The sequence below is a fragment of the Strongylocentrotus purpuratus genome, unplaced genomic scaffold (assembly GCF_000002235.5).
Source record: "Strongylocentrotus purpuratus isolate Spur 01 unplaced genomic scaffold, Spur_5.0 spur5_scaffold_15, whole genome shotgun sequence".
NCBI lineage: Eukaryota > Metazoa > Echinodermata > Echinoidea > Camarodonta > Strongylocentrotidae > Strongylocentrotus > Strongylocentrotus purpuratus.
The window spans coordinates 28,945,284-28,973,130 of record NW_022145600.1 but is presented as its reverse complement, the minus strand read 5'-3'; the positions used below and the strand labels follow the sequence as shown (position 1 = coordinate 28,973,130).

The following is a 27,847-nucleotide window of genomic DNA, read 5'->3' as shown; positions in this document are numbered from 1 at the left end:
CGCTCGTATCACATTGGGTACCATAATTATAGATGCACACTACAGTATATTAGGCACGATATTTATTCATTTAAGCAAATTAAAGACCCACCTTTTTCATCCTCATATCAAACTTAAATCTTCTCTGTTTCATATAAGATCAAGAATAGCATACTAGGTATAGGAGACGTACAGGCAGTATAAATATTAAGTTGTAAAAATGTGTATTATTTCTTGTTCCGTACATGGATTCTCGGTATGATATCGACTATGGAATACGTGTCATCATCATTATTAGTAATTATTATCATTGTTATCATCATTAATATTATTATTATTGGTAGTAAAAGTAGTAGTATTATCAATAATAGTAGTAGTAGTAGTAGTAGTAGTAGTAGTAGTCAGTGGCGGACCCATGGTGGATTCCATTTCAATACAACATTTTGTTTTCATTTGATTTTATTCACTGAGCAAATTATCGGCCGGGGGATTAAAAAAATTTCGGGAGCCAAAAATAAATAAATTAGTGCTCACTGCCCTCCCCCCCTCCCCACTGAGCGAATTATCGGCCCGCTATTTCGCCGCTAAATATTTTCTCACGAATTGGGCCCCCTCTCCTGCCGCCGACTGGATCCGCCCCTGGTAGTAGTAGTAGCAGTAGTAGTAGTAGTAGTAGTATCGTATAGTATTAGAAGTAGTAGTATATAGAAGTAGTATTAATAGTAGTAGTAGTAGTAGTAGCAGTAGCAGTAGTAGTAGGAGTAGTAGTAATAGTAGTAGTAGTAGTAGTATAGTAGTAGTAGTAGTAGTAGCAGTAGTAGTAAAAGTAGTAGTAGTAGTAGTAGTAGTAGTAGTAGCAGCAGTGGTAGTAGTAGTGGTAGTAGTAGTAGTAGTAGTAGTAGTAGTAGTAGTAGTAGTAGTAGTAGTAGTAGTATAGTAGTAGTAGTAGTAGTAGTATTAGTAGTAGTAGAAGTAGTAGTAGTAGTAGTAGTAGTTGTTGTAGTAGTATTCTCCTCATCATTATAATTAAAATATACAAAAAGACCAATTGCTGGACGAATAAATAAAATCAAATGAAATCAAATTTATTGGAATAAAATCCACCATTTTGGAGAATGTACATGCAAAAGTATCAGAAGTATCAAACATTTTCATAATGGGTTACAAGTGAATTGTTGATCAATATGCAATAAAAATAAGAGAAGCAAATACAGTTTGATAATAACTTTTCTTGATAATCACTAGTAATTATAAAAGAAATATCAAACCAAGTTAAAGTGAATAGTCGAATTTCAGATCATCATTAAAACAAGAAAACAAAAGCAGAAGAGTAATAATAGCAGGAAAGAACATAAGTTTCATCTAGGAAAAAAGTTGATGTCGCCATACCGCAAAATTCTTCCTATAATTACAAAATACTTTGAAACAAGTATTCCTAAATCTATCAGCCAATATGTTACTGATAGAGGTGATATAAATCTTAATCATTATATTGCATTGTTATACAAAAAATTCTTCGAATTAACTGCAATGACATGAGAGGGATGATTCCATTTGTCTTTTTGACAACTCTCAGAAAATGTACTCTTTTGTGCAATACGGCAGTTTTAGACTCGTGAAGGCGGCCAAACTCAGCGTTCAATGGCACAAATCTTGTAGCTTTCTGGAGGCATAGAGAGCCCAGGGTGACCTCGCATGCTGTGGGTTGGTTGGTCGGGAGGAAGCTTGAATTCGAATTGCTGGAAGAGGTTGGTGAAGAGCAAAAATGATTCCATCTTGGCAAGTTGCACACCCAGGCAATCACGACGGCCTGCCAGGAGAGGAGGAAAATGCCGATATCTAGTAAATTGATGAATGGGAAAATTATTGTAACCATTCTTTTTCTCATTAGTCATTTAGTCATTTACTAGAATGCAGACACCATTTCTGCAATAATCTATAACGCAATCCGCCCAATGCCCCCTCGCATGGTGGATTCGCTTACAAGTAATTGAAATAACTATCAACACGACGTGAGAACCTTTGGCACAGACTTGAAAACGATCAATACCTCATACCCTTCACTTTTCATTTTTTTCAAAGAGTTGCTTTTATGTTTGTCCATACAACGCTTGCATAATATTGTGAGTATCAGGTGTAGATCATACAGTATATACTGTTTCCCTTTAAACTGTTTTCATGCTCCAATTGTCTCTCATGGGAGAACTCTACTATGATAGCATATGGGAGGAAATGGGCGAAATATGAACGGTTTATGAGGATTGATGATATACAATAACGAGTTCATTCCCTAAGAAGAACACGAGCTATCTTACCAATGCTGAATGGCATCCAAGCCTCGTTCTTCACGACTGTTTGACCATCAGCACTGAGAAATCTGTCTGGGTTGAATAGCTGAGGATCACACCACTCCTTGGGGTCATGATGAACAGCCCACAGGTTAGGGATAACGATGGTCCCCTTGGGTATGGTATAAGGTCCAATGGAGACATCTGCAGACGTCATGTGAGGCAGAGCGACCGGGAGGACGGGACGGATGCGCATAACCTCCATCAGGGTGGCGTCGCAGTAGGGAAGGTTTGGGCGGTCACTGGTGTTTGGTTGTCGGCCACGCCCAACAACTGCATCCAACTCATTTTGTACCTATTGGTGGAAAAAAAAACACTTTAAGATTTAACCCCCCGATACGCGTATTTAAAGAAATGTCTGCTCACTTGTCGGAAAATGTTATTCTTTATTAGAAATTATGCAGGTTATTAGCTTTCATAGGTCACACTGTCAATTTATTCTCTCTGTCATGCTCTCCCCTTTTCTCTTCTTTCTCTTTCTTTCTCTTATGTCTTGTAAATTCCATGATCTAGTGATATCATGATTTTAGTGCTTGTACTTATACTTGATGAATAAGATCAATCAATCGATAATTCAATTAATCAATCAATCAATCATTCTATACCTTCTTCTGAACATCCGGGTGAACAGCTAGGTAGAGTATCGCCCATGAAGTTACCACCGCTGTGGTTTCAGTACCTGCGGCAAAGAAATCCAACACAATCCTCCAGAACGTGTCCATGGGGTAATCGTTCGAGATGTCGTGTGCTAGGAACGCGTCAACGAAGTCCCGGATATTATCTTTCTGGAAAGTTTCTTGATGGTTGTAGAGATGAGACATGATGAAGTCCCTTAGCTTGAACGTGCAATCGCGGTAGGGTTTGTACCACGGAGTATGAACAAGTGATTCAAAGACATTAACTGGATCAGTATCTGAGACGAGGGCAAAGATATCCACCATTGCCTGCAGAGCTCCAATAAATTCGGGATCGTCGTACTCATATCGGCGACCGAAGACTAGCTGAACTATGATGTTAGCAGTTGCTTTGTTCAACAAAGCCGATGGATCCATGGGTTCACCATGTAGAGCCTTGATTTCCTCAGCCAGATAACGAGCTTCAAGGTTGATCTGAGGGACGAGGCTCTTCTTACCAAAGCCGAAGGAGCGAAGAGCAGGAAGAGAGAATTTCCGCTGGTCATCCCATGGCTTGCCATTACTCCAAACAATGGCAGCTGTAAGAAAGATTAAGCAGATTTGGTTTTAAATAATATAGACACAAACAGCCTCAACTCTGTTTGCCTTCATACACATGGAATTTTTTAAGCAAGAAAAATGTCTACGTTTGCAAGGTTAGTTTCCTTTTACATCGCAAAGGTTATACTTTATTATATACAAATTTTATATACGCCTTTTTTAGAAACCACAAGCGGGATGCGGTATATACTAGGCATACTTTACCATTCTTTTCAGCATCTGGAATTCCCCATCTGATATGCCCTGGTACGAATCGGTCTGAAAAGAATTCTCCTGACTTCACCAGAGCTTGTTTCATACTCGCCCTGTCGTTCAAGACAACAAAGAGAAACGGGCCTCTCCGAACGCTAAAAACGGGCCCATACTTCCTCGCCAAGTCCACGAAAGCCTCATGAATTAGACCCCAGTCGAATCGGTATCCGATGATTGGCAGCGACCATGGCCCGGGTGGAAGGTTTCTTGGACGCCGAACGAACCATAAACAGAAGAGAAACCCTAAAACTCCGAGTAATACTGACGTTGATGATAAGAAAAACATATTTAGTTTTTTACGAATGAAAATGACATTAAAATGATGAGTATACTATGAATAGTGTACGTAAATATATCCCATTAAATCGTAGCGACGAATCTGTTAGGCCAACGCACAACACCAATGTTCGATATTGCCAATAAAAATTGATATAACAAACACTCCAGTGCGCTGTTCAAAGTAACAGACTGGCATTGATAACACCCTGTGACCTGTGATCTGGCATTTTCACAGGCATATAAAGATGACTCCGCATATTATCACGATGGCCTGGAAATTTATTTTGTGTTTTTCTCTCCATTCACCCAGTACGTACTTCATGTCAAAGTCCGGGGACATCAAAGTGCAGCGTGTAGCAGACAGAGTTCGAAATTGTACTGTAGTACGTACGCGATCTCCAATTTATTTTGTTGTAGGTACATATATGTGATCATTGTTATTAATGATAAGGGATATATTATGATAATAATACAATCAAGATATACTTTCTTTTCACATGATTTGCAGACATTATCACCTTTGAAGAATTAAAGTGAATGTCTAGACATCAGAATAAAGTTTTTGATAATTGATCATTCAAGTTTTGACGCGGGAGACCGTGGTGGTTTATTTCTTACATATATTATTTTGTAATGTGTAAATGAATAGTACGTCAGGAAGACCCTAGATGTTATGACGATGGCCTGGGAAGTTATTATGTTTTTTTTCTCCCTCTTTTATAGATGTAAAATGAGCTTTACCCATCACATACTTCGTGTCAAAGTGTTCGAAATTGTAGTATACTCGATCTCCAGTTTCTTTTTGTTAAATAATTGTTCTTTCAATTTCCCATGTTCGCGTTTAGGAATTAAAGGGGCGTGTTCCCCGTATTCCAGAGGGCGCTCAAAATACGTACGCGCTGGCGGACCGCGCTATATAGTTGCCTATTGACACCAACAGAATACGGCTCTTACGCAGATGGCATATGTTGCGATAACTACACTGGCGGGAACGTGCCCCTTTAAAAGACGGGTGGCTGATCTATTGCACATCGCTATAAAACTATATTTTAGTAACACGTTTTATAAGAACTTCCTACTCCGCCAAACCAGGTCCGTTTTACGTACGCCATGTCATTTATTCAAATGAAAAGAAACGTCATCTGCCGGGCAGTTGCCTCAGACACCAACACCTATTGTTCTTCGCCCCACCATGATCGGTGGGTACAGAGAGGATATTTTTATATTCAAACACAGACGGCGGAATTAGTTGGTTGGGTAGGGAAAAATAAGGAGGCACGGCAAACTCAATCTAAATGCAAAGTCCAATCTGGCACCAAATCAGTTTGAATAAAAGCATGGCAAGACTTAGAGACAGGTCAGAAAAAGTTTGAGGAAAATCTGACAATGGGTACAATGGGTATTGTCATAATCCATAAAAACGCGCGATTGGCAATTACTCTTTCTCGCCCTCTTTTTCTTTGACGTCCCCTGTTTCGTTTTCCCTCACATGGTGTCCACGCCTTGGCGTAATATGAGCCAACAATTTTGAGGGGGCATAGCCAGGAAGAATTGAAATATTTCCTAAGCTCCCGGAACGCAATTCATATACGCCTCGGGGTATCAGTACGTTGGATGTGGGGGGGGGGGGGGAGTTCTCACTTCACCCCTCCACTGATACACATTAGTTACCTCCAGGCGCGTACGCAGGGGGGGGGCGGGGGCGGGGGGGGGGGGGGGGGTTGGGGGTTGAAGCCCCCCCTTTAACATTAATGTGTACGTTTTGGATATAAAAAAAACCCTTTGGTCGTTATTGATGTTTTTTTTTTAATAACACACACACACAAAAAAAAAAAAATTGTGATAATTGGTGACCCAAAAGAGCAGACCTTACCCCCCCCCCCCCCCGCTTATTCAGCGGCTGGCCGAGTCGTTGCAAATCCCCCCCCCCCCCCCTCCCCCTTGAACAAATCTTGCGTACGCTACTGGTTACCTCCCCATAGCTAGCCCATACGACGCACTGCATATGCGTCTATATAGCGGTGGCCAGTGGAGCCAGACGTAGTTTTCGGTCTATCCCCATATCCATCCCCCCATGCCAGCCCCGTTCTAAACTTCTACAACACTTGCTGGTTCCTCATTCGTATATATATTTGTATTTTATGTTTATCTTTCGTTATGTTATTTGTATGTTCTTTACTTATCTGTAAATATCAATGTTATAATCATGTATGTTTTTTATATGACGAATGAAATAAAAATGAAATGAAATGAAAAAATGAAAAACACTCGCTAGCTGCATGCTACCCTCTGCCCTTTAACATGAGCCAACCAAAACATTCCTAGGCCATGGTAGTTATCCAGGGTCGAGTATTTTTCCGTGTTGCTTCATTGCATTTTGCCACCTTGGAGAACTGAACAGCAATTTGGTTTGAGAACGTTCATTCGGCGTCGATCGTTAAACACAGCTAGACCTATAGTTTACGCTTCGTATCAATTTTCAGATGTCATTCGTTTGTAAGAGAAAAGAAAAATGTTTTCGCTGTTATCTACATCAATAATACTTGGAGCTTTGGTGTTTCTCATCTGTTTCTGGTTCGTTAGGCGTCCCAAAAACCTTCCACCCGGTCCATGGACGCTCCCCATTATCGGATATCGATTCAAAACGGGTCATGTTCACGAAGCTTACGTAGAGTTGGCCAAAAAGTATGGACCTGTTTTCAGTATTCGGCGAGGCCCGTTTCTCTTTGTTGTATTGAATGACAGGGAAAGCGTGAAACAAGCTTTGGTAAAATCAGGAGAATTCTTTTCAGACCGATCTGTGCCAGGACCAATTAACTGGACAATACCAGACGCTAAAAAGAAAGGTAACGTATACAGTTTTTAATAATATACATGTACATGGAAATGGGTGCGCCGTTAGATAGCTTTTACTGAAGTGGGAGGAGCCGCACAAAACAACAAACAAAAAATAACAAATAAATATATAAAAGTGCGAGAATTCTCAACTCTGACATGACAACGGGTGTTCCAGAATATATATATATTAATTTTCCGACAAACAATTACAAAAAGGAAATCTATTTACCAACAAACTTATAGATAACGCCTAGAATTGACAAATTTACCGATAATATCCATCAGGCGCGTACACAGGGGGGGGGGGGTGTTAAATCCCCCCTCCCCTTTGGTATTTTTTATGTGTGTATTTTTGAGGAAAACCCCCCCCCCCACATTTGACATTTTGCTCCGTTGGGGGGGGGGGGGGGGGCCAACGGAGCAAAATGTCAAATTTGCAAATTTCGAGACCAAAAAAAATAAATAAAAAGTGTCCTCTTACCCCCCCCCCCCCCACCCTCCCGCTTATTCAGCGGCTGGCTGAGTCGTTGCGAAATTTTCTGCCCGATAACCCCCCCCCCCCCCCCCCCCTTGAAAAAATCCTGCGTACGCGCCTGATATCCATAATGACCATTGAGAAGACGATAAGAGTTCATCCTCTTCCCTACATGGGAACGCTTTTGATCTAATTCATTTGGAATTCCATATGAAAACGGATAAAGGGGAAGGGGGCGAGATAGCGAGAGAGAGAGAGAGAGAGAGAGAGAGGGAGAGAGAAAGAGAGAGAGAAAGAGAGAGAAAGAAAAAGAAACAAGCGAATTAAATTGTCAAAAAATCAAAAAATTAAATCAAAACAATTCAAAACAAACATATTCTTTCACATGATTGGTAATAACAGCTTCCATTTCATTTTTTGAGAGGGGGGCGTTTCCAAAAAGCTCTTGTCCAAAACGGGTTTAAAAAGAAAGTTGGACCGAGGTCTAAGTTTGTTATTCTTTTAAACGGAAAATTAGACCCCGGCACAGGTAATTTTTTATTTTCTTATGCCTCCCGCCAGTAATATACTTTTTGGCACTGGGTTCTTGAGGGATCCTGTTTACAAACGTTGTAAACGTAAAGCATCGAAGCTTTTTGTGTTGACAAATGAGTATCGCCCGTATTCGACTAAAATTTAAACCTGAAGTTTGGCTTGATTTTTTGTTCAAATGCGTTTTAAGAAAAGACATTGGTATAGGGTCTAAGTGTCCCTTTGTTAAACGTGATTTAGAGCTACTGTTGGGTTGAACTGAATTGATAGAAAATAGGCCATTATGCGTTAAGAGTCATGTTGTTTTTTTTATTAGGGGAGGGGGTAGGTTTAAGGATATGGCCTTTGCTCTTGTCATCCATTTACAGCAATAAATGTAGTCTCACATATCTAGTATTATCATCTATTGTTCAATCGATTTCCTGTATCTTTCGTATGCATATAGCTTCCATTGTCTGGAGCAATGGCAAGTCATGGGTTGACTTACGGAAATTCTCTCTTCCTGCTCTTCGCTCCTTCGGCTTTGGTAAGAAGAGCCTTGTCCCTCAGATCAACCTTGAGGCTCGTTATCTGGCTGAGGAAATCAAGGCTCTACATGGCGAACCCATGGATCCATCGGCTGTGTTGAACAAAGCAACTGCTAATGTCATGGCTCAACTCATTTTTGGTCGCCGCTATGAATACGACGACGCCGAGTTTATTGAAATTCTACAAGTAATGGTGGACATTTTTGCCTTTGTTTCCGACAATGATCCAGTAAATGTATTCGAACCACTCATCCACACTCCATGGTACAAACCTTACCGAGAGATGATGATCAAGCAAAATAAGTTTATTCACGCTCAACTCTACTTCCACCGAGAAACTTTCCAGAAAGACAACATCCGGGACTTCGTTGACGCATTCTTGGCAGACGACATCTCCAAAGAATACACCCTGGAGGATTTTGGGAGAATTGTACTGGATTTTTTCACCGCTGGTACAGATACCACAGCGGTGGTTACTTCATGGGCGTTGCTCTTCCTTTCTGTTCACTCAGACGTACAAAGGAAGGTACTAAAGTAAATCTTGCATTATGATGGAAGCCGTTTCCGGGGCGATGATAAGCATAATATCCTAATTTTAAAATCCATGATTTATTCAGAATAGTGATATGCCTTATAATGTGTAATAATCTTGGCGAAACAAATTAATTCACTAGAGGAGTTTTCAGGGGAGGCAAGAAGTAAATTGTGATGGGGGAGTTTCTTTCCATCCCTCTTTCTCTATTATCCTCTTTCAGGCGATTGATATCGTGCATTTTGTACTATCAAACCTACGGATGTCATACATTTTAACATAATTTATCTATCAGGAACATTTTCAAAATGTTGATAAAATACGGGTGAATTAAGAGTCCTCGAATTCAACATTCGTTATGTTTATCTCAACAGGTACAAAATGAGTTAGATGCAGTTGTTGGGCGTGGCCGACAACCAGACACCAGTGACCGCCCGAACCTTCCCTACTGCGACGCCACATTGATGGAGATTATGCGCCTCCGTCCGGTCGTCCCGATCTCCCTGCCTCACATGACGTCTGCAGATGCCTCCCTTGGACCTTATACTATTCCCAAGGGGACCATCATTGTCCCTAACCTGTGGGCTGTTCATCATGATCCCAAGGAGTGGTGTGATCCACACCTATTCAACCCGAACAGATTTCTCAGTGCTGATGGTCAAACAGTCGTGAAGAACGAGGCTTGGATGCCATTTAGCACTGGTATAGGATACGTAGAATAGTATAACGGGAAGAAGTTTCAGCTCTGAAACTAATCATTAAAAGTCAATCATCACCTGTTTATATATATTTTTAAAAACGATATCACGGGATGAATAGAAGGCGATTAGTGTAGATTATTTAGCATTTAAGACGTATACATGCCCTCACTGTTATTGGCGCCAATTAAAGCTGTTGTTATTTACTCTCACCTATTTATAACTAAAAACCTGCAGAATTATTCACCTACGTCTTCCTAACCAGCGTCCCGCGATTAGTCGACGCTTATATCATCTACCAAACATCAACGCCATCAAACCAGTGATTTCATTTTCCTAATATTATGACCGACGTTCTAGGAAAAAATGAAATCGTTGGGCTTATAGTGCCTATATACGTGTAGGTTTACGAGACATAAGCAAAATCAGCTTGATTTTTAGGTCGTATATCATTCCCCGGAAAACCTCGACGAATTCGCCCTTGAAAACAGAGTTTTCTGTCAGGAATAGGAACTGTCAATTTTCTTCCAAAACGAAAATTGTCTTGAAAAGATGAGAGGGATTAATTGTGGAAAATTGAAGGTAAGATCGGTTTTGAATTTCTTGTTTTATTACCTCTCCTGTCAGGCCGCCGTGATTGTCTGGGTATGCAACTCGCCATGATGGAGACATTTTTGCTCTTTACCAATCTCTTCCAGCAATTCGAATTCAAGCTTCCTCCTGACCAACCAACCCACAGCATGCGAGGTCACCCTGGTCTAACAATGCCTCCAGAAAGCTACAAGATTTGTGCCATTGAACGATGAATATCACCCGTATCAGTGCAGTAGAGAAGCCTAAAACAGCAGCTGTTACGACTAATTTCAGTTGTTCATATCCTTCATGAGCTTCATGTCTTTATCAAGCTATTATTTTCGTAACTTAGTTGCTTTAACAGATTTTTCTCAACTTATTCGTACATGTATATTATATATACAGTGCGTCCCAGAAAAAACGAAACCGAGAATTATCGATGTTTTATCATAATTCAATCACAATTATAATTAATAAATGACACATGTTTGTAAAACTTAGATCCTTCTCTTTCATTTGGTGCAACTCATATGATGCATAATTCACGCATGAGCGATTAAAAACAATTTGAAGAGAGGAAATCAGAAAGTCATTTAGCGGGCGGTATATCTGAATTTCAAAGAGTAAATAACATTTCTAAAAATTTCAATTTCTGCCCTTTCAAATGACACCTCAATCAGGAAAAATGAGCCAGGACTAACAAAGTTCTGTTTGTTTAAAGTACTGCTTGCATTTCCATAATTTGATTGAACGAGTTCATTGTCACTGGCTGTCTGCCGTAGCAACAATTAAACATAGTTGACAAAAGACTTGACTCCGTTTTGTTGACGATCAGCCATGCACAAAGAAGACGAAAGAAAATTTTCACGGTCTCAAATTTACAGTGAAACTATCCCTTTTTCGTGCTCTGTACAATCGCAATGCAAAAAACTATACATGAGGGATATAATATTTAACATTTACCGCTCTCTGTGCACCCAGGTGCTGATTGGGTACCAGGTATAGGATGCGAAAATCATTGTATATTTCGCTCATCATTGTGCGCGTATGTAAAATGGCGCCTGGCTGAAATGCTCCACAGGGAGTGAAGAATGTGCATCCACTGCGTACGGGCAGCGTCTTATTTTTTCGTACCACGGCGAGCCCAGATTGAGCTCGCAAGGGGCAAGTCTGATCCGATGACCGAGGTATATATATCGTTAAAGTGCATAGAGAATCCCGTACATGTATAAAACGCTGTAGACTTCGCTGTATAAACCCAGAATGTTATCATTATATCATTATAATTATTATTATTTTAATTATTATCATAATTATTATTACAATTATCATTATCGTTATTAGTATTATTAGTATCATCATTAACATGCCTTTCACCAATGCATTTGTTCTAAATAGTTTGTGATAATAATCATCATTCAGTCCAGAGGAATTCATTCTATTCTTCTCCAGACCAGTCTTTGTCGAGCTATACGTATATCATTCACGATACATGTAGATATTTTACTTTTCACCTCTCTGTAATCGATTTTCCTGCGCTACTCATGAATAAAATGCTGAAAAGGTGTTAGAAAAAGAATCAAAACAATATAATGTGAAAGAGATTTCAAATATATAATTATTACTTCAATTAAGGATGGATATATCAAATATAGCCTGTAAGTTTGATAAATATGGACTCAGTAGTCAGTACGTTCGAGTCATTGATATTACATCAGCCTGCATGTAGGAAATGTTTACCAAATATTGATGAAGAAATCAAATGTTATGAATATTTTTACCGGTTTCGCATTTGTAAATTCGTGATTAGCTCCCCTATTCTCATATTATTTCAAGTTCATCTGGCCCTTCTACGTTTGATGCTTTCTTGTGTGCCGTCCAGTTTGTATTTTGTTCATTTTCCTGGTAATTGTTTGCTTGGTTTTCCTTCAACTTTCATACCTTTGTTTACGTTTTGTGTATCTCCATACGTATATTTTTTGAATTGGTGCAGTTCGTTAGTTAGAAACCCGGGAAGGGGGGGGGGGGGGGGTACTCACATATTACGACATACGGGGTGTGCCGCTCTAATGGGTAACTTTTTCACACAAAAATCCCTAAACATGGGTCCAATTTTCAACAAAAATACCCCTAATATAAACATGGGTCCGCTATTTTGTTTGCCATGCAAACACTCGAAAAAAAAAATGAAAAATGGGGTTTACTTTGATAAAAAGCCGCCAAAATGACGGTTTCGAGGCTTCAGCGGCACACCCCCGTCAAAACCAAATCTGAGTATCCCCTCCCCCCCCCCTCCCTCTGGGGTCAGAAGTACACTTCGTTTATGAAATTGTATGTATAATGTTTTGATAAACAGATTTCAACTATATGCTTCAAATGTATAAACAAATTAAACTTCGATGAAATAAAACTTCCTGATGCACAATAAGTTGCACATTTCTGGTTTTATACAGATGTCACATAAAATAAAATATATTTTAGACACACTATATAAATTATGATTGATTTATTGAATGATTGGTTTATTATACTGGATTTGGCAACCCGTCATGTTTTACTTAGACGCAAACAGGGGATTCATAGTAACAGCTGAATGAACATATAACAAAAAGAAATTGGAGATCGCGTACATACCCAAATTTCGAACACTGACTGCCTCTTGCTGCACCTTGACACGAAATATGTGACGGGTGAAGCAGGGGCGGATCCAGCCGGTGGCAGGGGAGGGGGCCAAAGAGGGGGCCCAATTCGTGACAATTTTCAAAACAGCCAACAGGTGAAAAAGAGGGGGAGGGGGGGGGGGGGGATAAGGAGCACTATATTTTTGTTTTGCCCCCGAAAATGTAAAAATCGCAGGCCGATATTTCGCTCGGGGGGGGGGGGGGGGTTCTGAGCTTAAAAACAATTGCCCCCGCAAATTTGAAAATCTCAGCCCACCCCCCTGAAGCACCAGGGGAGAGGGTAAAATTAACGTGTTTTAACCCTTTTTTCTTCGAGCGGAGGCCCCCCCCCCCTCCTGGATCCGCCACTGGGGTGAAGGTCATTTAAGTTCCATAATAAATTGAGAGAAAAACACAAATAAATTCCCAGGCCATAAGATCTAGGGTCTTCTTTATGTCTGTCGGAAAAACACAAATCAAAGTTCTCTGGGTGTTTTTCTATTCCAGTGGGTGACTTTGAACAGCACTGGGATGTTTGTTTATTAATTTCAGACATTGGTGTTGCGCGTTGGCCTAACATATTCGCGAAAATTTCGCAACGAGTCAGCCAGCTGCTGAATAAGCGGGGGGGGGGGGGGGGGGGGGGGGGGGGGGGGTAAGAGCACATTTTTTTGGTGTTTTTTTGGTCCCGAAAATTTCGCAACGACTCGGCCAACCGCTGAATATGCGGGGGGGGGGGGGGAGAGCACTTTTTTTTTTGGGGGGGGGGACCCACATTTTTTAACGACTCAAGGGGGGGGGGTAGGGTCGCTTTTTTTGGTCACCCTTTTGCACCAATTTTTTTTTTTTTTTTTTTAAATTGAGGGGGGGTTCAACCCCCAAAACTCCTCGCTGCGTACGCGCCTGTACATAATACTCATCATTCTTATCTATTTTTCATTCATAGAAGACTAACAATATTTTTCCTGTCATCAACGTCAGTATTTCTTCTTCTTCTTCTTCTTCTTCTTCTTCTTTCCTCTTCCTCTTCCTCTTCCTCTTCCTCCTCCCTCCTCCTCCTCCTCCTCCTCCTCCTCCTTTTTTCTTTCTTCTTCTTCTTCTTCTTCTTCTTCTTCTTCTTTCTCTTCCTCTTCCTCCTCCTCCTCCTTCTTTTTCTTCTTTCTTCCTCTTCCTCTTCCTCTTCCTCTTCCTCCTCCTCCTCCTCCTCCTCCTCCTCCTCCTTTTTTCTTTCTTCTTCTTCTTCTTCTTCTTCTTCTTCTTCTCTCTTCTTCCTCCTCCTCCTCCTCCTCCTCCTCCTCCTCCTCCTTTTTCTTTCTTCTTCTTCTTCTTCTTCTTCTTCCTCTTCCTCCTCCTCCTCCTCCCCCTCCTCCTCCTCCTCCTTCTTTTTCTTCTTCTTCCTCTCCTTTTTCATAAAAACTTTGCATTTAAACTGTGCACAACTAGACTGAAGTTCACAAGGGAAACCTTGTATAATTGTTAATTAGTAAGAATCTTTATTCATTAAATTGGAAGTGGTGCTTCAAAGAAGACAGGTGCATACAAATTGTTCACTTTGGTTAAGATCTTTATATCACATTTCACAATCCTATTGTGTTTAATTTGGAGAAGAAAAAATCCATAAAAAGTGATAATATAGTGGATTCAAGAATCTCTTCATTAGTGAAAGTTTACAATATATGGCACGAATATAAATAAACATGTTGAATTGTTAACATCCAACAACTAAACATCTGCTATTAGCTCGAGGGAGCGAAATGGAAGTGTTGATAAATAAGACATCACAGTTACGTTAACGATTTGTTAATATGAAGTGTCCAATATAAATAGTAATCAGAACTTGTGAAAATGCACAACTTTCTTATTGGTCACCTCATCAAGTCCAATTTCCCTTTAACATTAGATATATTAGACACAAATGTTTTCTTATTAATAAAGAAAAAAAGAAAATTTGTTCTAGGTCCTTCTAAAGTGATGAAAACAAACAAAACAAAAAACAAACAAACAATTTTCTTCCTGTACACACTCTTCACATAATCTAAAAAACTTGCAAAGAATTCTAATTTTGTTCTTATTAATAAAGAAAATTTGTTTCTGGGTCCTGTTGAAGTGATACAAAACAAACAAAAAACAAACAAACATTTTTCCTCCTGTACACACTCTTCAAAGAGATGTAGGAAAACTTGCAAAGAATTCGTGACAAGAAATTAAGGTTTTATACAAAATTATGATTGTCAAATGTAAATATAGAAATCATTTGGAACAATACCTCGGAGTGCTTAAAAATTTAATATAATAGGTAGACTATCTATTCTACAACATGATTTTCACTAAATAAATCTGCAATACTGACATTATGAACATGTATAATGCTATACATGTTAAAACAAAGAAAAATACTTGCAAATTTCTGACTACCGGTAATGTATTTCAAAAAGGCAAAAAATATGGCACTATTTAGTTTGGCACGTAGTACTTTTGTACAGATTTAGTTGAGTACTTGCAAATACAGTTATAGCATCACGGGTTGAAACACAATTCTACCTCACAATCTTTCTCTCTAGGCAATGCATTTATAGCAATTGTTATTATAGTTTGAAAAGGTCTATGACTTAAACCAAAACAACAATTACTTTTTCTTCAATGAAAACACTCTAGAAGCTAGCTGCAGGCTAGGGCCTATAATAATCAGTCTACCAGGACAGTCCAGAGAGCTTAAATCCTGCATTGTCACCACTAAGCATATGTTGTGGTTGAGTGGATATGTCACCAGACTGTGGATCACAGGGTCGGCGGTTTAAGTCTCACCGCGGCACTAATGTCCTTTGGCAAGACATTGATCTACATTTGCCACTCTTCATCCAGGCTTTAAATGGGTATCCGGTAGGATGCGAAAGCTATGTGGTTAGATTAGCAAGTGTGCCTTGTAAAAATGACGTCTGGCTGGAATACTCCCCAGGGAGTGGAGAATGTGCATACTTTGTGTGCGGATAAGCCTGAATCCCATGACCGGGGTAATAATATATATCCTTAAAGCCCTTTGAGAGGGTCTGCGATCCTGAAAAGCGCTATACAAGAACGAACTACTATATTATTATTACTTCTTTTACACGAATATCAAACAATCTAGATGTACAGTAGGCTTGCGGTTGCACCTGTGAGAGAGTGGGGGGGGGGGGGGAGGATTGGGGAGTCTAGATGTATTAAACTCTCAATATTTCCCCTATATTCCCACTGAATACACATAATAATAATAATAATCTGGATTTATATAGCGTTTAATACAGAATAACGTCTCTTAAGCGCTTTACAGATATTATTACCCCAGTTGTCGGATTCATTCACGTACAATGTGTACCATCTCCACTCCCTGGGGAGTATTCCTACTATATGGTCACCGTTGGGGCATAGGCAATTACTACACGAATGGTTTCATCATCCTACCGGGTCCCATTTCTCTCTTGGGTATTGAGTGTCAAATGTAGATTAATGCCTTGCCAAAGGGTATTTGTGCTATGTCGGGATCGAACCATAACCTTTGAATTTCAAGTCAAGTGCTTAAACCACTCGACTACGACACATATCACTTTTCATAACACAGATAAAAAGTGGCACATATTTCAAGTACACAAAAAAACAATATAATAAATAATGAAATACTGTTAAGATTTGATACTAAAAAGCACTGGACGGGATATCATAGATTTGCACGTGTTCATTTCAGTGTATCAATAAAGAAATAATTAGTAAAATTAGTACTAAAATGACATATTACCTAAACATGGCTATATATAAAATGATCGTGCAGTAATAGAAAGGTAAATGGACAAAATTTCAGTACTTTTTAAAGTTGTAATAGCAATAAATGATGAACACATAAATTTGTTGAATCAAGCATTTTGATCTCAAATAGGATAAAAAATTATCCAAATATTCTGGAAGTACTGTCCAAGCAGGGAAACTTTGTTTTACTCCAAATTAACATCTTTGTAGTATTAAAAAATGTCATTATATCCTCCTTCACGTTAAAAATGATTAATAAATTTAAATTATGACACAAATCTATGCAAAAGGTTTACAGACACGAATATCAGTGAGTTGTTAAAATTGTAGATGTACATTGAAAATAGAAATAAAAATTGACTTTCAAGTGAAAAAGAATATCCATTAGTACTGATTATAATAATGATTATTCTTCATAATTTAAAGGACAGGCATAATTGTTAGTCAATTAACAAAATTCACAAAACTTTCTTTTTTCTTTTAAGATGAATTGATAGAAAACTTCTGAGATGCAAAATCACAGGATAACCACGCACAACAAAAGAGTTGCAGATTAAAATGATGTATAAAAGTTAAATGTGAAGGGAAGTTACAAGGAATATTTCTTGTATACATGGTGCGTGTACATTTCAATCTTTAAAATTAGATGGTTGTGAATTTGTGAGAACTAAATGAGAGGATTCAAAATTTATGAAAAGTGGTTTCACTTGACAGCAAGCTTAAAGATATATATGTTTTTCATGTATACATGGTACATGCACATATGCCTTATCAAATAATTGATGGTTATGACAACATTGACAAGCAAATTTTTTAAAAAAGAGAAAATAAAACGAGTTGAATAAATCACTGATCTCAATATAGGTCCAGGTGAACCTGCAAATATAGTATACAAAATGTACAATTACTGTTACATTTTCTATGATAAAACTTTTTTATAAAGCATCCACATGAAACAAGAATAAACGTATGATTATTTAAATCATTCTATTTGGCACCAACAAAAAAAGTAAAATAGTATTGAAGGTTCAAAAGAAGCTATTCTTAAAATATCCCTCCTTCTTCTTTCTTCTCCTCCACTTTGAATTATTTCAGATTATCTTTCTAAGAAGTAAGATATTGTACTTCTCAAATTTCAATTTGAATGGATTAGTGGCATTTATAAAAATTGTATATAAATAAGTGGGGAAGGATACAAGATAGATTGCTGAATTTTTTTAATCAATAATTGTTGCCTAGTGTTTTGTGCCCATCTGCACAGTTGGCAAACAAGCAACAGTACAGAGAGGCTCAGAAAGCAATTCAAGTGTTCACACCAGTTTCAATGTCCAATGAACTTCAAGCAGAATATACCTGCTTGTGTGTTTCAGGGAGATAACAATGGACAATCCCAGCCCAAAATACATTATTCAACAATGAAATGGTTGGGCTGGGTTAGCTACAAGTACACAGGGCAAGCAGTGAAGAAGGCCTTATTCTCTGGCCTCCAAAAGCAGCAAATTAAGAAGTACATCTAAAAGTAATGTCGCACTTGAGATCTACCAGTATACATCATGTTATTGCAAGACCGTACATCAAAGCGTTTTGACAATTTTTTGATCCCAAATAGGATAAAAACTATCCAAACAGAACCTGGAAGTACTGTCCCAGAAACAAAACTTTGTTTTACTCCAAATCAACATCTTTCTGCTATAGAAAATGTCAATACATGTATATCCTCCTTCACGGTTTAAAATGATTATTACTTCATTCCACACAAAGATGGTTGGGCTGGGTTAGCCACAGGTACACACAGCACCGAAGCAGAGACGCAGGCTGTATTCTTAGGACTCCAAAAGCAGAAAATTAGGAGGTACATCTACAAGTAATGTCTGCACGCTTCAGATCTACGGTTAGACATCGTGTCATTGCAGCTGATCAAAGCGTTTTGACAAACAACAAGCCATTCCAGGCCACTGTTCAGCACCAACTTCATTTAAGGCACCTACCGGTAAAGAATGTTATCTGAGACAGTTGCCTCAGGGAAGGACTGAAGCCTGGGGTGTTCACTTGGTAAATACAGCTAACAACTGAATTATTCATACCCCTTGAGAAAAAAATGTTGTGTGTGTTTTTCGTAACTCAAGAATGAAAGTTGACCTGCTTTAATAAAGTCCTGTTAGATGTAAGCTTTGATATTTCATATTCTCAAGAAACATAAATCGGGATAAATAAATTTCCACATACTGAACAAAATTACAAAACTTGGTAAGGGTATGAATAATTTAGTTCTTAATTGTAGATAAGATGTTGCTACACATGACTGTTCAAGAATTTCAGAGTAAACAACTATTTTGAAGAAAACAAGGGGAAAGTTATGCAATTAACCTCCTTATCTAACATGGACACAAGAATATTATGGATTGTAATTTGTAAAACCTCTTCTTTCCAGAGGATTATCATCAAAGAACCTGTGCTCATGTGAAAATCAAGGATCTGCTTTTCCAAAGCTACCCTAAAGTGCTTGTTCGTGGACTGTCTGTATTGGTTTTCAAAAACACCCCGAACTCATGGATATCGCAGATCTTGTTAAAAATTGTTTTAATTTTAAAGTACTCTAACTCTGGACAATCACGGACTGCGAAATAGATATGGAAAGCTCTGAAAAAAATCCTTTTCTGTGGATTTGGAACAGTCATGCATAGATAATGCGATTGTGTGTGTGCCAAGCAGAAAGGACAACTTGTGACAATACATAGACAATATGTAATTCAAAGCTTGTAATTTTTTTTCTTCACTTTATCCTTAAGTCAAAACATTGCCTGCGTTATCAACAGAGATATTTTCTGCCCATACACTATTTCTCTATCCTTACAATTTTGTTTTATCATCGAGGAGGCGCGATAGCTCGGATGGTTGAGCAGTGGTCTCGTATTCCGGTGACACGGGTCGAAACCAAGTCAATGCGCTAGTGCCCTTTGGTAAGGCATTAATCCTCATTACTAGGTCCCTCGGAGAGCAGTCAGGTAAAATAACCACCACCACAACCAGCACCACATACTAAGGTAAAAAAAGATGGCCAACTTTTCCCTTCTGCAAGGCACACAACAACTTGATAGCGAGTGAACACCCCGGCACGACTGAAGCAATGTCTTAATTGCTTCAAGTGCACTGGTCTAGGTGCATTCTTAACAGGCCATCTTTGTGCATCTTCAGCATGGTGCTGAACTCCTCCGTCAAGCTGTGTACAGAGAGAGGCCCATCAAGGTCGTCGTAGTAGTGGTATTTTAAAGGACGCAGGTTCAAATCCCTGGAGAAAGGCCAGAAGCCGTACAGGTTGTCTCGTCACAGAGGGAGAGAGCCAGAGTGACCACGTACAGACCTGAAAGACAGATAAAAAACTATTAATGGCGACTCTCAGTCATATAATTCTATTAAAGACCCTGTCGGAAGTGAGAAAGGAAATGGATAAAGCATATATCGGAAAGCTAGAGGAGTAGCAGCTCTCTGAGAACCTGACATTTATAGCTTTGAAAATTGGAAGTTGACTAACTTCCTCTGATAAGCTCATTTTGAACAAAAGATTAAACCAAGCAAGTGTTTAACGTTTACTAGAATATGGGCAATTTTTTTAGACAATATGAATAGTTTGGATATTATGGACAATTATGTGACAATAAAGCATAGATAAACATCCATGGTATTTTAAGTTTTTATTTCACTGATCCAAGTGGTTACTTTTTTTTTACACTGTACATTTAGTTTTCCACTCCGTTATGCTTCAGCGCACTCCTGACCTACATTCATTCTCTCATGTCTGCTAGCTCTTGGCTTCTATTGTTCTGTCCCTATTCATTCATCCTCATTCACATTACCTGCCATAGCACACACACACACACACACTCTTCCTATCTATTGCCTATTCAACCCAGCACACTATAGGCACATGGCACTCTATTCTTTACAAGCTTTCCTATTGGTTATTTACTTATTGTCCAATCTTGTGATTGGATATGATTGTTTGATGGACTAGATGTCAGCCATCTTGGCAGCCATTTTTGTGGTTGTATTAAAATATAGCAGTGCAGCTCAAGTCATCAAACATGTAAGACTAGTTTTGTCTTGTGTGGGTCCTTACAGTATGAATCATACACATTCCTGGTATGTAGGGGCATCATATCTCGTTGAGCTGCTCTTCAAGCAGTGTTCCGGACTTTTAAATCTGTTTGACTGATAGATCATCTCTAATAACTATATTGACAATGAAACCACGAACCTGTACTGATTCTGGTACTGAGAAACTTTGTCCTCCAAAAATCTTGGACTGCAACAAAATGCTCTGGATTGCCGATAATCAGCTTCAGGTTTGGAATGTCTTTGGACAGGTGCACGAGTCTCGCTACCCTCATACTGTACGAGAGTCCCGATTTCAGTCCAATAAGGGCATCCACAGGTAACCGTGGAAACCTTGCAACTTTCGGATGAACTTCTTACTGTCACTCATTGTCTGCATAAAATTGTACCTATGTAAAAGTGAAGGAAATATGATATACACAAGGTCATATAGAACTTACTAATAATCAGGTATTGCCCCAAATATTTCATGATTTTGCATCAGTATTTCTTTATTTGCAATATGACTATATGTAAGTAATTAAGTTTAAGTTCAAATACATGTATAACCCAAAATATTGCATAACTGTTATTTTCTTGTAATGTGTTTATCAAATAATCAATCATGAATACTCCATAGTTGATATCTGATAATATTACAGATCTTAATAGATACCATATTGACAACAAATGGAATGCTGTAAATCATTTAAAAGTAATACCTACTTGAAAGTACATTGTTTTTAATCGACCAAAAGAGGTTATTTACTGTTTAGTTTGTTTACCAATCTGTAAGTTTTTATAAGCCTTGTCACTTAATTTACTTAAAGATAATAAAATCAATTGGAATTTACTGACCTTTTAGCAATGATTGAGATTGTGTTTAGTGTAGTAAGGTTTGATTTCCTGCCAACGTCCATCTCAAATCCTTTAGATCTGGTAAATTACATCTGTCAAACAAAAAATGAATACCAATGGGCGAGGTATGAAATTATATTATCTAGAATGAACATAGATAAAAAGAAAACTCATGTACATGCATCCAATTCCTTAATTCAACTCCCTAAACCTCGAGACATAGTAAAGAGGCCAGCACCAAGTAAGATTCTTTGATATTGCAATATCATACACATATATGTGTGATCATTCATCTTTCATTTCAAAATAATTAAAGACCTTGTCTTTGAAACTTATATACAATACAAGTAAAGAATAATTATCTATTTATTTATTTATTTCTGATATTTATACAGGTTGGCACATATCACCAATTTGATGGTCTTCGATGAGCCCCTGTTTGGTAATACACAAGTATACAAACAGGTAAAATACAAATTAATTGGTATCCTCATGAAATAACTGATCATTCAACGACTATCCTTGATCATTTACAAGAAAAATGTGAATGTAATTTTCAGTTTAAATAGAAAATACATTAAAATTAAATAAAAATTAAATAAAATAATAATCATTTATCATCTTCATATTGACTCTCTTCAGCATGTGTAGTTCATATCAAATGATCCCCATTGAAGGTGATACACTGAAGGATTACCTGAATATAAAGTCTGCACCATCTATACTTTCACCACATTTGCTGTTCACTAATATCCCACTACCGCCAACCACTGAGCACTTTGGGAACCTGACCTTTGAAAATGGAGATTCCTGCAAGTTAGGACAGACAAAGAAATACTTTAAATTCATTGTTTTCCTATTCAAAGTCAATATTGCAAAAATATTCAAAGAGTAATATTCTTTAAAGTATTTTGTAAAGAAAGTATGGTGGCCCAGTGGACAGAGCGGGGGTCTTGGGACAAGGGTGTCCTAGGTTCAAGACCACTTGGGTACAACAGTCCCCTCTGATTGGGCATTCATCCTCCATTACCAAATCTTTGGATACAAATTAAAACTTAAAGCAGTAGGTCCTCTTGTTGCTTGTCTATTATCTTATACTTGATTTGTTAGCAGCAAAGGTAAATCAACATCAACATCATACCCAAATATCTCATATTTCCGAAAGCTGTTCAAATACCATCCTCATCTGAATATGTTATTTTGAGAACTGATTCCTTCCTGAAAAGGGACTTTGAAAGCAATCCCCAACCTCCACTCGCAACTGCTTCATTGGCCTAAACTGAATTCAAGAGAAAATACCATGGTGCGGAGAATAAAAGCATCATTGCTGCATTGTGGGGGCAGTCCTGGAGTACCAAACGCAAGGCAGATATCACTTGATCAATAAGGACCCACTTTCAAGACAGGGCGTGCCATTTAACATTTTCAAGCAACACATTAAAGCTGTAAGCATTCTCAGGTAGGTTAAAACCAAATTGCAAGCAGAGTAAAATCTGTGAAGTAAAGACTGCTCACTTGAGACGAGAGAGGTGGTCTTTACAGAAAGGTGGAATTTGTATCCACGTGGTTGCTAAAGCAGGTCTACACTGTACAGTGCGAGTCAAAAAAAAGTTTACACCTAGAAAATTGCTGATTATTCTAAAAATCATCCATGAACAGTAAATTATTATACATCTTATGAAAGAGTGTTTTATCCCGAATCATTCGGTATCATTTTTGTGTGGTATGTGTTCACGCTTGGATGAACAGGAGGCATTGTTTGCGTGAGTGCAAAATTCGACTTGCGCCAAAACTGCTTATGTGATGTTCGATTAAAACAAGTGGGATTCGGGTATTAATTCGGTCTTTGAAGATCCAAATAACATTTTCCCTAACAAAATCAATCATGCCACACATATCAAATATCGAATATCGAATATCAACGAACATTTTGTGCGCTCGCGCGTGTGTGTGTGTGACTTTGCTTCTGCAAAAAGCATATTGCATTTCATTTGATACATTCAAATCATTTTCTCACTCCGCTAATTCCAGCATAATACATACTGTAGGCATCACTTTGGCGCAAGTCGAATTTTGCACTCTCGCAAACAATGCCTCCTGTTCATCCAAGCGTGAACACATACCACACAAAAGTGATACTAAATGATTTGGGATAAAACACTCTTTCATAAATTGTATAATAATTTACTGTTCATTGATGATTTTTAAAATAATTAGCAATTTTCTAGGTGTAAACTTTTTTTTGACTCACACGGTACATGGACCAGAGAACAGAACCTGTCCTTACCTTGGGGAGGAAGTCAAAGATTTCTGATGTGATATTGGCAAGGGCATCCCGATTGAGAGAATACCTCACTTGCTGTCCAGGTTTAGTGTTGTTCTGAGTCAAGATGGTGTTCATAACGCTTGCTTTATATTCCTCTAACTGTTGCCTGCAATGAGGATTTAGAAGTTCAAAGGTCATTTATCATTCTTGCTTTCATCATAGATGGCTTCAATACTTGACTGGAAGCTTTGAACTCTCAAGAGAAAAACACTGCTTGTTACATTCTTCATAAAAAGGATTATTATGGTCAAGATGATATCTAAACTTGAGTATTAAAAGCTATAAGCTTCCTTTGAACAAATAATTCAAGAAATACAACAATTTGGGGGGCCTATAAAATTGTCCTAAAAACAATTCTCAACAAAAAAAAGGAAAAATTGAATGTGCGGCAACATTTATCAACACCAGAGTATGCCTCTTAAATAATAATTTACTTGTTCATTCTTAAAAATAAGTTACATAAGAATTATTTTCGTCCAAGTATATGTTATTATTACTTCTGCGTCTGGTGCATTCAATTGTCAAGCCTTAGTGGCTTTTACGAATGCACCATTTTCCATTTGTACTATGGTTTATACCTTCATATTTTCTTTATATTTTGAATACTATTATGTCAATTTATATGAAATTTTGATATTGTTATCTGTTATAAAATTCCATATTTTATGTTTGTTTATATTGTCAAGATGATGTAAATGTCAATTCAATCTTAATCTCACCTAAATTTTAAGACTCCGTCTCTATTTGCCGTCCAGCTCTTGTAGGCTAGCGCCCTCATCTCCTCAATCTGTGGAGCAGAGTGGTTGGTAATCTCCATCCACAGGTCGCCTCCACCTCGGGGTCAATGACCTTGGGGTCATCGGGGTTAACAAACTTTCTGGACCTCCATGAATCTTGAATCAAGTTACTGCCGTTCAGGTGTTTGCCGTCAGAGAGGGAACCTTTGATATTATCTTCTCTGGTGTGATTTGAATCTGGAGGAATTCTCTTTTGGCGCCACTGTTACAAAAAGAAAGAAAGAGTAAAAAACAATTACTATAAAGTTTGGTGATAATTATGAAATTTGTTTAAATGTTATATCTTTAAAGCCAATCTGCACTAGTTTTGCCAGGAGGGATTAGACCTCCCTGCATGGTCACTGACAGGTGGTTATCTCATCAAATCAGCTTTCCATTAACATAAGAAAAGGGGACCATGGGTGACCAACTGTTACCGCTTAGGCATCGTTTGCTATATAGAGGGCACAATTAACTATAAGTAGTGCAGTGGGGCTTTAAATAAAGGGAGGTCCGGAATACTGTACATCATGAATAGATATTTCATAAGCTTACCTGTATCATCCCTACAACCTCCAATGACTTCTACAAATTCAGTTGAAATGAACTTTATGAGGATCACCTTTATTATTATATTTATTTAATATAATATTTTTCTACCAAATCACATACTGTACCTCTTCTCAACAAGAAATAATTTTAACAGGTAGGATAAATGTAGAAGACTGTGGCGTTGCATTAACAAAATTAATTTATAGGCAAATTTACAGCCCATTTCATTCATCCGTTTATCTCTGAAAATCTCTCATTGATTCTAAGGGATGATCAGATGATTTTATGGAGTGCACCATCCAGAAACCATGTCCTTTTGAATTTGCTTCTTTCTTCTGCTTTTTAATCGTAACAGTGACAGGATTTATGGGAAAGATTTAAGTTTCCTGATGATTTTGATAACACTCTTCATTTAGTGTGGTTGAACTAGGATTTCAGATGAAAACTGTGATCATTTCCATACCTTCTTCCTCTGACGAGTGCTGATAAATGTAAGTCCAACTCGGAAAAATCTCTTTCTTCCTTCTTTGCTCTCATCTTAGTGCAGACTTTCACCAGGACCACAACCAGTACCACCGTCAGGATAACCCGCGTCCATTTCCGGGTGAGCATGGTTTCATGAATGTCAGGTGCAAACGCTCATAAATGTTAGACGTTAACCAAGTTCTGTTAGTCCTGCTCCAATTTCTTAGGCCTTGCACTTCATGTAGTCAATCTGAAATGCAAAGTGAACAAATCAAGTTCCATCATTCACGGACAGAAATAGGTGGATGTAGATCTACTTGAATTTGTGCATTTTGCCGTGAAACTGGACATATTCATTATCCAGACAGTTTATTTCAAACAGTAATTGTAAGAATCTAACATGCAATATTTCACAAATATTTTAGGAAGCTTACATTGAATATTACTATACATGACATTTATGAATAGTGTTTGATGCATATTTTTCTTTAAATCCAAAGACAGAGGTGATATCTTGTTACATGTCAAGAAAAAGTAGGGTCTACATGTACCAAACTTCTTTGAAAAGTACAGTATAACAAGTAACACAGGATCTGGAATATATCAGATCCAAAACTCTGCTGATAAGAGCGCCTACAGCTTCTGACAAAGGAGGAATGGAAGCTAGAGTTAACAGGACGATTGTCAGGCCAGCAAAAGCAAAATTGACATATTTCTACATCGAAATATCAACAATGCAAGAATTGCATGCTCCCCACAAACACAAAAAGGAAGGAAATAAAAACGATCCTCTGAAAGTTTACGTTAGTGTGACTCTTATGAGGTCCATTTCTTAAAAAGATAATTTTTACCATTGCATGGTCCATGGATTGCTTTGATCATCTCATTTGAAAGGCTTTGTTAAAATGTAACAATAAACCTAGCCTAGGTTTAATTAATATAAGGGTCTAGACTAGACAACATCATGAATGCAATGTCAATGTCTCACCATCTAAAGACTAAACTAAACAGTCACACATATTTGACAACTGACACACATTTATTTTTTATTTCAAATAAGTTAGAACATGTACTTACTTCTAAAGATCTGGAGTCACAACAGTAATATGACAAGATAGTGATTAAAATCACTCTTACAATGCATGAGTTCAAATTTTCAAACCATAAAAAATATCCACATCAAACTAAGAAGTAATGAAATTGAAGGTGTGTCAGAAGGTGTGTCAGAAGGTGTGTCAGTATGCGGCAAGACAACTGAAGAAGATCAACAAAAGTAAATTAGAAATAGAATCTAGATCTGCACAAAAAATTATCTGACCATGGCCATTAAAGGTAGAAACTTTACATGATGTACTGGCGCACACCATACACATGCCGTCACGAATCAATGGATTTCAAGATTGAATTAAACTTCCAATCAATTCACACGAAGTTGACGAACACTGCGAACACTGCACTGGGATGATGTTAACGGCAGCGTTACAACACTTGAATAACAACACATGGGACTGTACAACAAATTACAGGCTACAAATTCAACCGAAGATAAACATCAAAGGGGCAAAGTTCATACCTACATGTATTTACTCTGATCTGAAAGGAAATGGCGACATTCTACTCACATTGATGATAACAACGTCTTGACTCTTGATTCAAGGCAAGTAGCCCCGCCCCTTCTCAAACAAAGTCAGTTGTTTACGTTTCTTCTGACTCACTCCCAGATAACGGCGAAGTCCTCCGGGGCGCATCTCCGAACACTTCGCACTGTGATCCAGCAGGCCAGGCTGTATGATATACTGTCCGTACCGTATACCGTCCAGCCGTACCGTCGGATAACGATGCGATCTCTCTTTTTTTCGACTTCTGAAGTTTGGGTCAAATAGAGCATTACCCTTTATCTTTTTTGTTTGTTAATGATGGCACAATGAAGGCATGATTTTCACAAAGTTTTATTTGTAAATGGCTAGCTAGGCCTACAGGCAAAGCTATTGGAAGGGTCAAGGAATCGATACTGCAGTGAACTCCAATGGAAGAAGAAGAAGAAGATACAATGAAATAGTCGTTGAACTTG

At 38.2% G+C, this 27,847-nt stretch overlaps 2 protein-coding genes and 1 pseudogene across 2 annotated transcripts; 1 reads left to right on the top strand and 2 right to left on the bottom strand.

Annotated features, from left to right (window-relative positions):
• Positions 1 to 1,043: 1,043 nt before the first annotated feature.
• LOC752399 (cytochrome P450 2J2-like) lies at positions 1,044 to 4,594 on the bottom strand. The gene is made up of 4 exons (XM_003725133.3): positions 3,767 to 4,594; positions 2,933 to 3,540; positions 2,295 to 2,622; positions 1,044 to 1,789 (listed from the first exon to the last, which is right to left on the bottom strand). Exons 1-4 carry the CDS (start codon positions 4,098 to 4,100, stop codon positions 1,611 to 1,613), a joined length of 1,449 nt encoding a protein of 482 aa, XP_003725181.2. The 5' UTR covers positions 4,101 to 4,594; the 3' UTR covers positions 1,044 to 1,610.
• Positions 4,595 to 6,431: 1,837 nt separating this feature from the next.
• LOC763895 (cytochrome P450 2J2-like) lies at positions 6,432 to 10,699 on the top strand. The gene is made up of 4 exons (XM_030986124.1): positions 6,432 to 6,939; positions 8,383 to 8,990; positions 9,371 to 9,698; positions 10,322 to 10,699. Exons 1-4 carry the CDS (start codon positions 6,606 to 6,608, stop codon positions 10,498 to 10,500), a joined length of 1,449 nt encoding a protein of 482 aa, XP_030841984.1. The 5' UTR covers positions 6,432 to 6,605; the 3' UTR covers positions 10,501 to 10,699.
• An 8,792-nt stretch (positions 10,700 to 19,491) lies between these two features.
• LOC115917986 lies at positions 19,492 to 27,526 on the bottom strand (annotated as a pseudogene).
• Positions 27,527 to 27,847: the final 321 nt, after the last annotated feature.